The following is a 16905-nucleotide window of genomic DNA, read 5'->3' as shown; positions in this document are numbered from 1 at the left end:
GAGGGGGTATAGGGGGTTACAGGGATAGGGAGGGGGTATAGGGGGTTACAGAGATAGGGAGGGGGTATAGGGGGTTACAGGGATAGGGAGGGGGTGTAGGGGGGTTACAGAGATAGGGAGGGGGTGTAGGGGGTTACAGAGATAGGGAGGGGGTATAGGGGGTTACAGAGATAGGGAGGGGGTATAGGGGGTTACAGGGATAGGGAGAGGGTATAGGGGGTTACAGAGATAGGGAGGGGGTATAGGGGGTTACAGGGATAGGGAGGGGGTGTAGGGGGGTTACAGAGATAGGGAGGGGGTGTAGGGGGTTACAGAGATAGGGAGGGGGTATAGGGGGGTCCCGAGATAGGGAGGGGGTGTAGGGGGGTTACAGAGATAGGGAGGGGGTGTAGGGGGTTACAGAGATAGGGAGGGGGTGTAGGGGGTTACAGAGATAGGGAGGGGGTGTAGGGGGTTACAGAGATAGGGAGGGGGGTATAGGGGGTTACAGAGATAGGGAGGAGGTGTAGGGGGTTACAGGGATAGGGAGGGGGATGTAGGGGGTTACAGAGATAGGGAGGGGGATGTAGGGGGTTACAGAGATAGGGAGGGGGTGTAGGGGGTTACAGGGATAGGGAGGGGGTGTAGGGAGTTACAGAGATAGGGAAGGGAGTGTAGGGGGTTACAGAGATAGGGAGGGGGTGTAGGGAGTTACAGAGATAGGGAGGGGGATGTAGGGGGTTACAGAGATAGGGAGGGGGTGTAGGGGGTTACAGGGATAGGGAGGGGGTGTAGGGAGTTACAGAGATAGGGAAGGGAGTGTAGGGGGTTACAGAGATAGGGAGGGGCTGTAGGGGGGTTACAGAGATAGGGAGGGGGTGTAGGGAGTTACAGAGATAGGGAAGGGTGTAGGGGGTTACAGGGATAGGGAAGGGTGTAGGGGGTTACAGGGATAGGGAGGGGGTGTAGGGGGTTACAGGGATAGCGAGGAGGTGTAGGGGGTTACAGGGATAGGGAGGGGGTGTAGGGAGTTACAGAGATAGGGAGGGGTGTAGGGGGTTACAGAGATAGGGAGGGGGTGTAGGGGGGTTACAGAGATAGGGAGGGAGGTAGGGGGTTACAGGGATAGGGAGGGGGTGTAGGGAGTTACAGAGATAGGGAGGGGGTGTAGGGGGTTACAGGGATAGGGAGGGGGTGTAGGGGGTTACAGAGACAGGGAGGGGGTGTAGGGAATTACAGAGATAGGGAGGGGGTGTAGGGGGTTACAGGGATAGGGAGGGGGGTGTAGGGGGTTACAGAGATAGGGAGGGGGTGTAGGGGGTTACAGGGATAGGGAGGGGGTGTAGGGGGTTACAGAGATAGGGAGGGGGGTGTAGGGGGTTACAGAGATAGGGAGGGGGTGTAGGGGGGTTACAGAGATAGGGAGGGGGTGTCGGGGGTTACAGAGATAGGGAGGGGGTGTAGGGGGTTACAGAGATAGGGAGGGGGTGTAGGTGGTTACAGGGATAGGGAGGGGGTGTAGGGGGTTACAGGGATAGGGAGGGGGTGTAGGGGGTTACAGAGATAGGGAGGTGGTGTAGGGGGTTACAGGGATAGGGAGGGGCTGTAGGGGGTTACAGAGATAGGGAGGGGGTGTAGGGGGTTACAAGGATAGGGAGGGGTGTAGGGGGTTACAGGGATAGGGAGGGGGATGTAGGGGGTTACAGAGACAGGGAGGGGGTGTAGGGGGTTACAGGGATAGGGAGGGGGTGCAGGGGGTTACAGAGATACGGAGGGGGTGTAGGGGGTTACAGAGATAGGGAGGGGGTGTAGGGGGTTACAGAGATAGGGAGGAGGTGTAGCGGGGTTACAGGGATAGGGAGGGGGTGTTTGGGGGTTACAGGGATAGGGAGGGGGTGTAGGGGGTTACAGAGATAGGGAGGGGTTGTAGGGGGTTACAGAGATAGGGAGGGGGTGTAGGGGGTTACAGAGATAGGAAGGGGGTGTTGGGGGGTTACAGAGATAGGGAGGGGGTATAGGGGGTTACAGAGATAGGAAGGGGGTGTAGGGGCTGGACGGGGGTTGAGTAGGAACGGAGGATATTTGAGTCTAGTTGGTCAGGGTTGGGTAGAGTTGGAGTGGGTTGGGATAAAGGTGGATGTGGTTGGGGGAGATGGCTGGATGATGTTTGAATGGACTTGGCGGAAGGTGGGAGAGAGGTGGAGGGTGTGGGGGTGGGGATTGTGGGGGTAGAGGATGTGGAGGTGTAGTTTGTGGGGGTCAAGGGTAGAGGGCGTGGGTTTGGGGTGGAGGGTGTGGGCGTGGAGGTGGAGGGTGTGGGGGTGGAGGGTGTTGGGGTGTAGGGTGTGGGGGTGGAGGGTGTGGGGGTGTAGGGTGTGGGGGTGGAGGTGTAGGGTGTGGGGGTGTAGGGTGTGGGGGTGGAGGTGTAGGGTGTGGGGGTGTAGGGTGTGGGGGTGGAGGTGTAGGGTGTGGGGGTGTAGGGTGTGGGGGTGTAGGGTGTGGGGGTGTACGGTGTGGGGATGGAGGGTGTGGGGGTGGAGGGTGTGGGGGTGGAGGGTGTAGGGTGTGGGGGTGTAGGGTGTTGGGGTGTAGGGTGTTGGGGTGTAGGGTGTGGGGGTGGAGGGTGTAGGGTGTGGGGGTGTAGGGTGTTGGGGTGTAGGGTGTGGGGGTGTAGGGTGTGGGGGTGGAGGGTGTGGGGGTGGAGGGTGTAGGGTGTAGGGTGTTGGGGTGTAGGGTGTGGGGATGGAGGGTGTGGGGATGGAGGGTGTGGGGTGGGGGTGTAGGGTGTGGGGGTGTAGGGTGTGGGGGTGGAGGGTGTGGGGGTGGAGGTGTAGGGTGTTGGGGTGTAGGGTGTGGGGATGGAGGGTGTGGGGATGGAGGGTGTGGGGTGGGGGTGTAGGGTGTGGGGGTGTAGGGTGTGGGGGTGGAGGGTGTGGGGGTGGAGGTGTAGGGTGTGGGGGTGTACGGTGTGGGGATGGAGGGTGTAGGGTGTGAGGGTGTAGGGTGTGGGGGTGTTGGGTGTGGGGTTGGAGGTGTATGGTGTTGGGGTGGGGTGGAGGGTGTTGGGGTGTAGGGTGTAGGGTGTGGGGTGTGTGGGTGTAGGGTGTGGGGTGTGGGGGTGTAGGGTGTGGGAAGTGGGAGTGTAGCGTGTGGGGTGTGGAGGTGTAGGGTGTAGGGGTGGAGGGTTTAGGGTGTGGGGGTGTAGGGTTTAGGGTGTGGGGTGTCGGGTGTAGGGTGGAGGTGTAGGGTTTGGGGTGTGGGGGTGTAGGGTTTAGGGTGTGGGGTGTGGGGTGTAGGGTGTAGGGGTGGAGGGTGTAGGGTTTAGGGTGTGGGGGTGTAGGGTTTAGGGTGTGGGGTGTAGGGTGTAGGGTGGAGGTGTAGGGTTTAGGGTGTGGGGGTGTAGGGTGTAGGGTGTGGGGGTGTAGGGTTTAGGGTGTGGGGGTGTAGGGTGTAGGGGTGGAGGGTGTAGGGTGTGTGGGTGTAGGGTTTAGGGTCTGGGGGTGTAGGGTTTAGGGTGTGGGGGTGTAGGGTTTAGGATGTGGGGGTGTAGGGTTTAGGGTGTGGGGTGTGGGGTGTAGGGTGTAGGGGTGGAGGGTGTAGGGTTTAGGGTGTGGGGGTGTAGGGTTTAGGGTGTGGGGTGTAATGTGTAGGGTGGAGGGTGTAGGGTTTAGGGTGTGGGGGTGTAGGGTGTAGGGTGTGGGGGTGTAGGGTGTGGGGTGTGGGGGTGTAGGGGTGGAGGGTGTAGGGTGTGTGGGTGTAGGGTTTAGGGTGTGGGGTGTAGGTTGTAGGGTGGAGGTGTAGGGTTTAGGGTGTGGGGGTGTAGGGTGTAGGGTGTGGGGGTGTAGGGTTTAGGGTGTGGGGGTGGAGGGTTTAGGGTGTGGAGTGTGGGGGTGTAGGGTGTAGGGTTTAGGGTATGGGGGTGTAGGGTGTAGGGGTGGAGGGTGTAGGGTATGGGGTTGTAGGGTGTAGGGGTGGAGGGTGTAGGGTGTGGGGGTGTAGGGTGTAGGGTGTGGGGGTGTAGGGTTTAGGGTGTGGGGTGTGGGGATGTAGGGTGTAGGGTTTAGGGTGTGGGGGTGGAGGGTGTGGAGGTGGAGGGTGTAGGGGTGGAGGGTGTGGGGTGGAATGTGTGGGGTGGAGTGTGTGGGGGTGGAGTGTGTGGGGGGGTGGAGGGTATGTGTGTCGAGATGGACGGGGAGGGTGGAGGTTTGGGAGTGGGGGTGGAGGGTGTGGAGGTGGAGGGTGTGGGGTGTGTGGGCGTAGGGTGTGGGTGTAGGGTGTAGGGGTGGAGGGTGTATGGTGTGGGGGTGTTGGGTGTGGGGTGTGGGAGTGTAGGGTGTGGGGTGTGGGGGTGTAGGGGTGTAGGGGTGGAGGGTGTATGGTGTGGGGGTGTAGGGTGTGGGGTGTGGGAGTGTAGGGTGTGGGGTGTGGGGGTGTAGGGTGTAGGGGTGGAGGGTGTATGGTGTGGGGGTGTAGGGTGTGGGGTGTGGGAGTGGAGGGTGTGGGGTGTGGGAGTGTAGGGTGTGGGGTGTGGGGTGTAGGGTGTAGGGTGTGGGGGTGTAGGGTGTAGGGTTTAGGGTGTGGGGGTGTAGGGTGTAGGGTTGGAGGGTGTAGGGTGTGGGGGTGTAGGGTGTAGTGTGTGGGGGTGTAGGGTTTAGGGTGTGGGGTGTCAGGGTGTAGGGTGTAGGGGTGGAGGGTGTGGGGGTGTAGGGTGTAGGGTGTGGGGGTGTAGGGTTTAGGGTGTGGGGTGTGGGGGTGTAGGGTTTAGGGTGTGGGGGTGTAGGGTTTAGGGTGTGGGGTGTGGGGTGTAGGGTGTGGGGTGTGGGGGTGTAGGGTGGAGGGTGTAGGGTGTGGGGGTGTTGGGATTAGGGTGTGGGGTGTAGGGTGTGGGGGTGGAGGGTGTAGGGTGTGGGGGAGTAGGGTTTAGGGTGTGGGGTGTGGGGGTGTAGGGTGTAGGGGTGGGGGTGTAGGGTTTAGGGTGTGGGGTGTGGGGGTGTAGGGTGTAGGGTGTGGGGTGTGGGGGTGTAGGGGTGGAGGGTGTAGGGTGTGGGGGAGTAGGGTTTAGGGTGTGGGGTGTGGGGGTGTAGGGTATAGGGTGTGGGGTGTGGGGGTGTAGGGGTGGAGGGTGTAGGGTGTGTGGGTGTAGGGTGTAGGGGTGGGGGTGTAGGGTGTGTGGGTGTAGGGTGTGGGGGTGTAGGGTGTAGGGTGTGGGGTGTGTGGGTGTAGGGTGTGGGGGAATAGGGTGTGGGGGTGTAGGGTGTGGGTGTGGAGGGTGTGGGGGTGGGGGTCTGGGTTGGGATAGGGATGCCGGTTGTCGGTGTCGTGGGTGTAGGGTGTGGGGTATGTGGGTGTAGGGTGTAGGGTGTGGGGATGTAGGGTCTGGGATGTAGGGGTGGAGGGTGTGGGGTGTGTGGGTGTAGGGTGTGGGGTGTGGGGGTGTAGGGTGTGGGGTGTGGGGGTGTAGGGTGTTGGATGTAGGGGTGGAGGGTGTGGGGTGTGGATGTGGAAGGTGTAGGGGGTGGGGGTCTGGGTTGGGATAGGGATGCCGGTTGTCGGTGTCGTGGGTGTATGGTGTGGGGTATGTGGGTGTAGGGTGTGGGGTGTGGGGGTGTAGGGTGTAGGATGTAGGGGTGTAGGGTGTGGGGTGTGGGGGTGTAGGGTGTAGGATGTAGGGGTGGAGGGTGTGGGGTGTGGATGTGGAAGGTGTAGGGGGTGGGGGTCTGGGTTGGGATAGGGATGCCGGTTGTCGGTGTCGGGGGTGGAGGGTGTGGGTGTGGAGGTGGAGTGTGTGGGGGTGTAGGGTGTGGGGTGTGGGGGTGTAGGGTGTAGGATGTAGGGGTGGAGGGTGTGGGGTGTGGATGTGGAAGGTGTAGGGGGTGGGGGTCTGGGTTGGGATAGGGATGCCGGTTGTCGGTGTCGGGGGTGGAGGGTGTGGGGTGTGGGGATGTAGGGTGTGGGGTGTGTGGGTGTAGGGTGTGGGGTGTGGGGGTGTAGGGTGTGGGGTGTGGGGATGTAGAGTGTAGGATGTAGGGGTGGAGGGTGTGGGGTGTGGATGTGGAAGGTGTAGGGGGTGGAGGTCTGGGTTGGGATAGGGATGCCGGTTGTCGGTGTCGGGGGTGGAGGGTGTGGGTGTGGAGGTGGAGTGTGTGGGGGTGTAGGGTGTGGGGTGTGGGGGTGTAGGGTGTAGGATGTAGGGGTGGAGGGTGTGAGGTGTGGATGTGGAAGGTGTAGGGGGTGGGGGTCTGGGTTGGGATAGCGATGCCGGTTGTCGGTGTCGGGTGTGGCCTGCGGGTGGGTCGAGCCTTCTCTGTCGGTCTTTCTGGATTTACCCCGTTTCCCCCTTGTCCCCCTGGGGCCTGCTGTGTCGGGCTCCCTCTCCCTGATCACCTCGACCAGGTCTGCCCTCTCCTCCCTCTCCCTCTCTCCCTGGGGAGGACAGTCCCAGTGTCTTACATCTATCCTCATTGACCCCCCAGCCCAACCCCGGTGAACGTCCACACCTCCCACCCTTGCATCTCGCCGAGGTCTGCGGTCAGCCGACTTACCCTGGAGCCCATGGTGTACACGGTCACCATGCCGCCGTGCCGCGGGCGGTGGTACATGGGGGCACCGACGAGCAGGAGGTCAGTCTGCCCGTCTTCGTTCAGGTCTACCGGGCACACCTCCGAACCGAAATACGAGCCGATCTGCCGGAGCAAATAAAAAAAAGGGCGTGGGTTTTGCCGGGACTGACCGAAGCGTGCCTCGCGGAGGTGGGGGGGGGAACTGGCGCGTCGTGCAAGATGAGGATCAGAAGTGGGACCCGCGGTCTCGGGACGCTGCGGGCATTCGGTGTGTGACCTGGCTGGCCAACTTAGCCCGAAGCCAGCGCCGGCCCTACGTAGTCTTGCGGTGTTTTTTTAAAGTTTACGACACCCGGACAGCGCGAAAGACTGCGTTTTATACCTGCCAGAGCATCAGAATCTGTATTTAAACTGGGCGCTACAAACCTGATGGCCAACAATATGGTCCCTCAAAATCCGACCCTCAAAGATCAACACTTGTCCCTTGTGCTGATAGCGGGGTGCACCAGTGACATAAAACCTCCTCCTGCCTTTCCTGGCTTCTTTGACAGTGTATCCTGGAGATTAGAAACGAACCATTTGTAGATTAGCATCAATCTGATAAACTCGTTCGCGCGGATCAGCACACAACCGTCATACGCTGACCTTAGAATGGGTTTGTCTCCCACAGTCCACGCAGAGAGGCAGGGCTGAGGGAGCCCCGCACTGTGGGAGGGTCAGGGCTGAGGGAGCCCCGCAATGTGGGAGGGTCAGTGCTGAGGGAGCCCCGCACTGTGGGAGGGTCAGCGCTGAGGGAGCCCCGCACTGTGGGAGGGTCAGTGCTGAGGGAGCCCCGCACTGTGGGAGGGTCAGCGCTGAGGGAGCCCCGCACTGTGGGAGGGTCAGCGCTGAGGGAGCCCCGCACTGTGGGAGGGTCAGGGCTGAGGGAGCCCCGCACTGTGGGAGGGTCAGCGCCGAGGGAGCCCCGCACTGTGGGAGGGTCAGGGCTGAGGGAGCCCCGCACTGTGGGAGGGTCAGGGCTGAGGGAGCCCCGCACTGTGGGAGGGTCAGGGTTGAGGGAGCCCCGCACTGTGGGAGGGTCAGTGCAGAGGGAGCCCCGCACTGTGGGAGGGTCAGTGCTGAGGGAGCCCCGCACTGTGGGAGGGTCAGGGCTGAGGGAGCCCCGCACTGTGGGAGGGTCAGCGCTGAGGGAGCCCCGCACTGTGGGAGGGTCAGCGCCGAGGGAGCCCCGCACTGTGGGAGGGTCAGTGCTGAGGGAGCCCCGCACTGTGGGAGGGTCAGCGCTGAGGGAGCCCCGCACTGTGGGAGGGTCAGCGCTGAGGGAGCCCCGCACTGTGGGAGGGTCAGCGCCGAGGGAGCCCCGCACTGTGGGAGGGTCAGCGCCGAGGGAGCCCCGCACTGTGGGAGGGTCAGTGCTGAGGGAGCCCCGCACTGTGGGAGGGTCAGGGCTGAGGGAGCCCCGCACTGTGGGAGGGTCAGGGCTGAGGGAGCCCCGCACTGTGGGAGGGTCAGGGCTGAGGGAGCCCCGCACTGTGGGAGGGTCAGCGCTGAGGGAACCCCGCACTGTGGGAGGGTCAGGGCTGAGGGAGCCCCGCACTGTGGGAGGGTCAGCGCTGAGGGAGCCCCGCACTGTGGGAGGGTCAGCGCTGAGGGAGCCCCGCACTGTGGGAGGGTCAGTGCTGAGAGAGCCCCGCACTGTGGGAGGGTCAGCGCCGAGGGAGCCCCGCACTGTGGGAGGGTCAGTGCTGAGGGAGCCCCGCACTGTGGGAGGGTCAGTGCTGAGGGAGCCCCGCACTGTGGGAGGGTCAGTGCTGAGGGAGCCCCGCACTGTGGGAGGGTCAGCGCCGAGGGAGCCCCGCACTGTCGGAGGGTCAGGGCCGAGGGAGCCCCGCACTGTGGGAGGGTCAGCGCCGAGGGAGCCCCGCACTGTGGGAGGGTCAGTGCTGAGGGAGCCCCACACTGTGGGAGGGTGAGGGCTGAGGGAGCCCCGCACTGTGGGAGGGTCAGCGCCGAGGGAGCCCCGCACTGTGGGAGGGTCAGTGCTGAGGGAGCCCCGCACTGTGGGAGGGTCAGGGCTGAGGGAGCCCTGCACTGTGGGAGGGTCAGGACTGAGGGAGCCCCGCACTGTGGGAGGGTCAGTGCCGAGGGAGCGGGCACTGTGGGAGGGTCAGGGCTGAGGGAGCCCCGCACTGTGGGAGGGTCAGTGCTGAGGGAGCCCCGCACTGTGGGAGGGTCAGTGCTGAGGGAGCCCTGCACTGTGGGAGGGTCAGTGCTGAGGGAGCCCCGGACTGTGGGAGGGTCAGCGCCGAGGGAGCCCCGCACTGTGGGAGGGTCAGGGCTGAGGGAGTGTGCACTGTGGGAGGGTCAGCGCCGAGGGAGCCCCGCACTGTGGGAGGGTCAGCGCTGAGGGAGCCCCGCACTGTGGGAGGGTCAGTGTTAAGGGAGCCCCGCGCTGTGGGAGGGTCAGTGCTGAGGGAGCCCCGCACTGTGGGAGGGTCAGCGCCGAGGGAGCCCCGCACTGTGGGAGGGTCAGCGCTGAGGGAGCTCTGCACTGTGGGAGGGTCAGGGCTGAGGGAGTGTGCACTGTGGGAGGGTCAGCGCCGAGGGAGCCCCGCACTGTGGGAGGGTCAGCCCCGAGGGAGCCCCGCACTGTGGGAGGGTCAGTGCCGAGGGAGCCCCGCACTGTGGGAGGGTCAGTGCTGAGGGAGCCCCGCACTGTGGGAGGGTCAGTGCTGAGGGTGCCCCGCACTGTGGGAGGGTCAGCGCTGAGGGAGCCCCGCACTGTGGGAGGGTCAGTGCTGAGGGAGCCCCGCACTGTGGGAGGGTCAGCGCTGAGGGAGCCCCGCACTGTGGGAGGGTCAGTGTTAAGGGAGCCCCGCGCTGTGGGAGGGTCAGCGCTGAGGGAGCCCCGCACTGTGGGAGGGTCAGCGCCGAGGGAGCCCCGCACTGTGGGAGGGTCAGCACTGAGGGAGCCCCGCACTGTGGGAGGGTCAGTGCTGAGGGAGTGTGCACTGTGGGAGGGTCAGTGCTGAGGGAGCCCCGCACTGTGGGAGCTCCGCACTCTGGGAGGGTCAGGCCTGAGGGAGCCCCGCACTGTGGGAGTGTCAGTGCTGAGGGAGCCCCGCACTGTGGGAGGGTCAGCGCCGAGGGAGCCCCGCACTGTGGGAGGGTCAGCGCCGAGTGAGCCCCGCACTCTGGGAGGGTCAGCGCTGAGGGAGCCCCGCACTGTGGGAGGGTCAGCGCCGAGTGAGCCCCGCACTGTGGGAGGGTCAGCGCTGAGGGAGCCCCGCACTGTGGGAGGGTCAGTGCTGAGGGAGCCCCGCACTGTGGGAGGGTCAGCGCCGAGGGAGCCCCGCACTGTGGGAGGGTCAGCGCCGAGTGAGCCCCGCACTGTGGGAGGGTCAGCGCTGAGGGAGCCCCGCACTGTGGGAGGGTCAGCGCCGAGTGAGCCCCGCACTGTGGGAGGGTCAGTGCTGAGGGAGCCCCGCACTGTGGGACGGTCAGTGCTGAGGGAGCCCCGCGCTGTGGGAGGGTCAGCGCTGAGGGAGCCCCGCACTGTGGGAGGGTCAGTGCTGAGGGAGCGGGCACTGTGGGAGAGTCAGTGCTGAGGGAGCCCCGCACTGTGGGAGGGTCAGTGCTGAGGGAGCCCCGCACTGTGGGAGGGTCAGCGCTGAGGGAGCCCCGCACTGTGGGAGGCTCAGCGCTGAGGCTGAGGGTACTGTTGGTGGTAGAGCGCTGAGGGAGCTGCACATAGCTGCTTGCACGTCTGCCTCAGTCCCAGAGTTGTCACTGTACCAGATGGGTCAGCACTGAGGGACAGGAGCTTCGGGTGTGAGGTGTTGGTGGGTTGGGTGGTGGTGTTGTGGAAGTGATGAAAGTGGACTGACGCTCTTTCTGAACAAACAAGTGTTATCTCTCGTTCCAAAACTGCTTTGTCACACAGCGGCCCAGATCAGATGTTGTATTTTCCGGTCAGATCGCATCAGTGAGGGTTAGCCGCATGATCTGGACTGCGACTCCAACAGCTCGCAACCACCGATAAGCTCTGAAATGGCTCAGTCGCAGGGGTCATGTACAAAGGGTTGGAAGTCGCAACACCAAGTTCCCTGGGTTCGCTTGATGTTTGCAAATTCTAAACAGACTGAGGCAGCATATTCAGCCAGACCCGCACAATATGCAGACTTGGACTGTGGGAGTAACATTCACTCCACCCTCTGCCCATCAGACGGTCATCTCAAGAGCGTTATCATCGCAGGATCCACATACTGGGGCTCACCAGGGAAATGAGATCCAGCCATCGCCTCTTGGCGTTCAGTGGCGTTTACCATCCCCAACTACCCGACATACAGTCACACAGTACCAAAACAGACCCTTCGGTCCAACCAGCCCATGCTGACCCTAATCCCAAACTCAGCTCGCCCCCACCTGCCTGCCCCCTGGCCCATATCTCTCTGCAATCCTTTCCTGTTTCTTGAACTTATCCACATGTCTTTCCAAGCCTTGTGAGTGTACCCACATCCACCACTTCGCCTTGACAGTTCATTCCACACACGCACCACCCTCTGTGTGGGGGAAAAAAAATAAATCGCCCCAAGTCTTCTGTAAAACTCTCCCCTCTCACAATAGAAAGCTGGCCCCCTCATCTTAAAATCCCCCAGACTGCTGCCATTCACATTGTCCGTGTCTCCCTCATGACTCCATAAACCTCTCTATAAACCTCCCTACACTCCAGTGAAAGAAATCCCAGCCTCTCCTTACGACTCAAACCCCCCCCCACCCCCCCCCCGTTCCTGGTACATCCCTCCCGAACACTCTCCAGGTTTTAATAAAATCCTTCCTGTAACAGGGTGACCAGGACTGGACACAGGCCTCACCAATGACCTGTACAACCCCAACACGACGTCCCAACTCCTAGGCACGCCAAGATCTAAAAGAAACGAAGGCAAGTGGGCATAATGCCTTGTTAACCGCCCCCTGTCTAAGTGTGACGTAAACTCCAAGGAATTATGTACCTGAACCCCCCTAGGTCCCTCTATCCTCTAACACGACCCTAACTTTTAACCGTATAAGTCTTCCCCTTATTCCTTTATCCAGATGAAACTCCTCGGCCCATCGACCCAACTGATCAAGCCCCCTTTGTCAGCTCCGATAATGTTCCTCCCTGTCCATCTGGAAACTTGCTAACCGTGACTCACGTTGCCCGATTTAATCATTTATAGAAATGACAAACTCCAAGTGGAGATCGCAGGCCGAAATACCACCCTCCCCACTCTTCCGAACGAAAGGCTTTTAACAGCGAAAAAAAAAAACCCAACCCAACCCAACACGGCCCCAAACAACCCCCCCGCTCCCCTCCCCCACCACCACCACACCAGATACTCCCAGGACAGGGCCAGCATCAGCGAAACACGCAGCAAAGAGAACTCTGCTGTTTCACAACAGATTCTATCAAACAAAAGATAAAGACGCTATTCCTCTGCGGTGGAACCGAAACAGACAAACAAGCCGAAAAGGACGGCTCTCCCTTCACTCTGCCCACACCAACCTCTTTTGGGTGGGGGACCACAGGGGGCCAAGAATAAAATTAAAAGCGAGCAAAATCAAAAAAAAAAACCACAAATCGTGCGAGGTTGCTGCGTTTTGGGAAAGCAAATCTTAGCAGGACTTAACGGGAAGGTCCTGGGGAGTGTTGCTGAACAAAGAGACCTTGGAGTGCAGGTTCATAGCTCCGTGAAAGTGGAGTCCCAGGTGGATAGGATAGTGAAGGCAGCGTTTGGTATGCTTTCCTTTATCGGTCAGAGTATTGAGTACAGGAGTTGGGAGGTCATGTTGCGGCTGTACAGGACATTGGTTAGGCCACTGTTAGAATATTGTGTGCAATTCTGGTCTCCTCCCTATCGGAAAGATGTTGGGAAACTTGAAAGGGTTCAGAAAAGATTTACAAGGATGTTGCCAGGGTTGGAGGGTCAGAGCTACAGGGAGAGGCTGAACAGACTGGGGCTGTTTTCCCTGGAACATCGGAGGCTGAGGGGTGACCTTTTTATAAAATCACGAGGTGACATGGATAGGGGGTAAATAGACAAGGTCTGTTACCCCTGGGGTGGGGGGGACTGAGGGGGGTGACCTTATAGAGGTTTATAACATCATGAGGGGGGCATGGATAGGGTAAATAGACAAGGTCTTTTCCCCCTGGGGTGGGGGAGACTGAGGGGGTGACCTTATAGAGGTTTATAACATTATGAGGGGGGGGGACATGGATAGGGTAAATAGACAAGGTCTTTTCCCCCTGGGATGGGGTAGACTGAGGGGGTGACCTTATAGAGGTTTATAACATCATGAGGGGGGCATGGATAGGGTAAATAGACAAGGTCTTTTCCCTCTGGGGTGGGGGAGACTGAGGGGGTGACCTTATAGAGGTTTATAACATCATGAGGGGGGCATGGATAGGGTAAATAGACAAGGTCTTTTCCCCCTGGGGTGGGGGAGACTGAGGGGGTGACCTTATAGAGGTTTATAACATCATGGGGGGGGACATGGATAGGGTAAATAGACAAGGTCTTTTCCCCCTGGGGGTGGGGGAGACTGAGGGGGTGACCTTATAGAGGTTTATAACATCATGAGGGGGACATGGATAGGGTAAATAGACAAGGTCTTTTCCCCCTGGGGTGGGGGAGACTGAGGGGGTGACCTTATAGAGGTTTATAACATCATGAGGGGGGACATGGATAGGGTAAATAGACAAGGTCTTTTCCCCCTGGGGGTGGGGGAGACTGAGGGGGTGACCTTATAGAGGTTTATAACATCATGAGGGGGACATGGATAGGGTAAATAGACAAGGTCTTTTCCCCCTGGGGTGGGGGAGACTGAGGGGGTGACCTTATAGAGGTTTATAACATCATTAGGGGGGACATGGATAGGGTAAATAGACAAGGTCTTTTCCCCCTGGGGTGGGGGAGACTGAGGGGGTGACCTTATAGAGGTTCATAACATCATGAGGGGGGACATGGATAGGGTAAATAGACAAGGTCTTTTCCCCCTGGGGTGGGGGAGACTGAGGGGGTGACCTTATAGAGGTTCATAACATCATGAGGGGGGCATGGATAGGGTAAATAGACAAGGTCTTTTACCAAGGGTACAATAAATAGACAAAGTCTTTTCACTGGGGTGGGGGGAGTCCAGAACTCGAGGGGCATAGGTTTAACGTGTGAGGGGAAAGATTTAAAAGGGACCGAAGGGGCAACTTTTTCCCCCCCAGAGGGTGATGCGTGTGTGGGACGAGCTGCCAGAGGAAGGGGTGGGGGCTGGGTCAATGCCAACATTGAAAAGGTGGATGGGGAGGGGAACAGGAAGGGTTTGAGAGGGATAGGGGCCAAGTGCTGGCAAACGGGGGACTAGATTCGGTTAGGGATATCTCGGTCAGCACGGACGAGTTGGACTGAAGGGTGCTTTTCCATGCTGTACATCTATGAGGAGCTCTGGTGCAGGAGTGTTCCCCCCCCCACACACACACACACCCCCAGCTGAGGAATCCCGGCTGGTGGATTGGCACTGGGCAGGGACCGAAGTCACCCCTTGCCTGGCACGCTGGGCCAGGACTACTCCAAGTGTTCTCCTACAGAGAACATGACCTCTCAACTCCTGTACTCAATACTCTGACCAATAAAGGAAAGCATATCAAACGCCGCCTTCACTATCCTATCTACCTGCGACTCCACTTTCAAGGAGCTATGAACCTGCACTCCAAGGTCTCTTTGTTCAGCAACACTCCCCAGGACCTTACCATTAAGTGTATAAGTCCTGCTAAGATTCGCTTTCCCAAAACGCAGCAACCTCGCATTGATCGGAATTCAACTCCATCTGCCACTCCTCAGCCCATTGGCCCATCTGGTCCCAGATCCTGCTGCAACCTGAGGGTAACCCTCTTCGCTGTCCACTCCACCTCCCATTTTGGGGTCGTCTGCAGGTGTAACGTGGCAGGTCACATCGGACGGGTGAGTGAATGAGGGTGAAAAAAGCTGGGTTCCTTCTTAACGTTTTTGTCGGCGTTCCCCGAGTCAGCATGATAGCATGGCACTGAGAGGGTAGGTCAAGCTGTCAGTGAAACAGTCAGGGCACATGAAGTTGTCAATGTGCCCTGACTCGACTTTGACTTGAATTTAGGAAGGAGACAGGCAGTCTAGGCCTCTCTCTCTCTCCCTCTCTCTCGTGTTCTCAGACAATAACAGTCCCTTACCCAAGTAGGCATTCTTCACATTGGCATTTTGCAAGGTTGAGTTAATCGTGATGCGAGACGACCCCCTGATTTCGATGAGAGCCCCTGACCAATCGTAAGCACCGACTGCTCCGAGCACTTTGGTACTCTGCAACACATGGGGGAGTGTGGGGGAGGGGGAGGGTGGGGGGGGGGGGGGGGGGCATAAAAACCAAACAGGGTCAACAAAACGATGGGGTAACGTGCATGAGGAGGGACCCCCACTGGCCCACCCAACCCGGCTGGCACATTGCTGGAGGGCGATCTGAACCCCACCCCCCCCCACACCACTGGTCAAGGGGGATTGCTGGGTGACATTCCCCTGTCCCCGTCAGGGCAGGTGACACCCATTCCCGGAAAGGGGGGAGTCACAAGGACATACACAACAGGGCAGATGCTAGGGAGGGGATGGAGGGGGTTACAGGGATAGGGAGGGGGTGTGGGGGGGCTACAGAGATAGGGAGGGGGTGTATGGGGTTACAGGGAAAAGGAGGAGGTGTAGGGGGTTACAGAGATGCGGAGGGGGTGTAGGGGGTTACAGGGATAGGGAGGGGGTGTATGGGGGTTACAGGGATAGGGAGGGGGTGTATGGGGGTTACAGAGATAGGGAGGGGGTGTAGGGGGTTACAGAGATAGGGAGGGGGTGTATGGGGGTTACAGAGATAGGGAGGGAGTGTATGGGGTTACAGAGATAGGGAGGGGGTGTAGGGGGTTACAGAGATAGGGAGGGGGTGTAGGGGAGTTACAGAGATAGGGAGGGGGTGTAGGGGGTTACAGAGATAGGGAGGGGGTGTAGGGGGGTTACAGAGATAGGGAGGGGGTGTAGGGGGGTTACAGGGATAGGGAGGGGGTGTAGGGAGTTACAGAGATAGGGAGGAGGTGTAGGGGGGTACAGAGATGGGGAGGGGGTGGAGGGGGTGTAGGGGGTTACAGAGATAGGGAGGGGGTTACAGAGATAGGGAGGGGGTGTAGGGGGTTACAGGGATAGGGAGGGGGTGTAGGGGGTTACAGGGATAGGGAGGGGGGTGTAGGGGGTTACAGGGATAGGGAGGGGGTGTAGCGGGTTACAGAGATAGGGAGGGGATGTAGGGGGGGTTACAGAGATAGGGAGGGGGTGTAGGGGGTTACAGGGATAGGGAGGGGGTGTAGGGGGTTACATGGATAGGGAGGGGGTATAGGGGGTTACAGGGATAGGGAGGGGGTGTAGGGGGTTACAGAGATAGGGAGGGGGTGTAGGGGGTTACAGAGATAGGGAGGGGGGTGTATGGGGGTTACAGAGATAGGGAGGGGGTGTATGGGGGTTACAGAGATAGGGAGGGGGTGTATGGGGGTTACAGAGATAGGGAGGGGGTGTAGGGGGTTACAGTGATAGGGAGGGAGTGTAGCGGGTTACAGAGATAGAGAGGGGGTGTAGGGGGTTACAGAGATAGGGAGGGGGTGCAGGGGGTTACAGAGATAGGGAGGGGGTGTATGGGGGTTACAGAGATAGGGAGGGGGGTGTAGGGGGTTACAGAGATAGGGAGGGGGTGTAGGGGGTTACAAAGATAGAGAGGGGGTGTAGGGGGTTACAGAGATAGGGAGGAGGTGCAGGGGGTTACAGAGATAGGGAGGGGGTGTATGGGGGTTACAGAGATAGGGAGGGGGGTGTAGGGGGTTACAGAGATAGGGAGGGGGTGTAGGGGGTTACAGAGATAGAGAGGGGGGTGTAGGGGGTTACAGAGATAGGGAGGGGTTGTAGGGGATTACAGAGATAGGGAGGGGGTGTATGGGGGTTACAGAGATAGGGAGGGGGGTGTAGGGGGTTACAGAGGTAGGGAGGGGGTGTAGGGGGTTACAGAGATAGAGAGGGGGGTGTAGGGGGTTACAGAGATAGGGAGGGGGTGTATGGGGGTTACAGAGATAGGGAGGGGGGTGTAGGGGGTTACAGAGATAGGGAGGGGGTGTAGGGGGTTACAGAGATAGAGAGGGGGGTGTAGGGGGTTACAGAGATAGAGAGGGGGGTGTAGGGGGTTACAGAGATAGGGATTGGGTGTCGGGGGTTACAGAGATAGGGAGGGGGTGTAGGGGTTACAGAGATAGGGAGGGGGGTGTAGGGGGGTTACAGAGAGAGGGAGG

The 16905-nt window shown here is 60.1% G+C and overlaps 1 protein-coding gene across 1 annotated transcript in view; it reads right to left on the bottom strand.

Moving 5' to 3' along the window:
- The window catches only part of LOC148138269 (integrin alpha-M-like), a 167406-nt gene that overhangs the window by 83329 nt on the left and 67172 nt on the right, over positions 1 to 16905 (bottom strand). Inside the window, exons 11-13 of the mRNA XM_087981841.1 lie at positions 14773 to 14899; positions 6966 to 7096; positions 6522 to 6662 (exon numbers count right to left, since the gene is read on the bottom strand). Coding sequence (XP_087837967.1) covers positions 6522 to 6662; positions 6966 to 7096; positions 14773 to 14899 — 399 coding nt within the window. The remainder of the gene's footprint in view (positions 1 to 6521; positions 6663 to 6965; positions 7097 to 14772; positions 14900 to 16905) is intronic.

The sequence above is a fragment of the Chiloscyllium plagiosum genome, unplaced genomic scaffold, assembly GCF_037043375.1.
Source record: "Chiloscyllium plagiosum isolate Xiang-an unplaced genomic scaffold, Cpla_swu_hap1 HiC_scaffold_41, whole genome shotgun sequence".
Taxonomy (NCBI): Eukaryota; Metazoa; Chordata; class Chondrichthyes; order Orectolobiformes; family Hemiscylliidae; genus Chiloscyllium; species Chiloscyllium plagiosum.
This window is presented reverse-complemented; position numbering and strand designations above follow the sequence as displayed.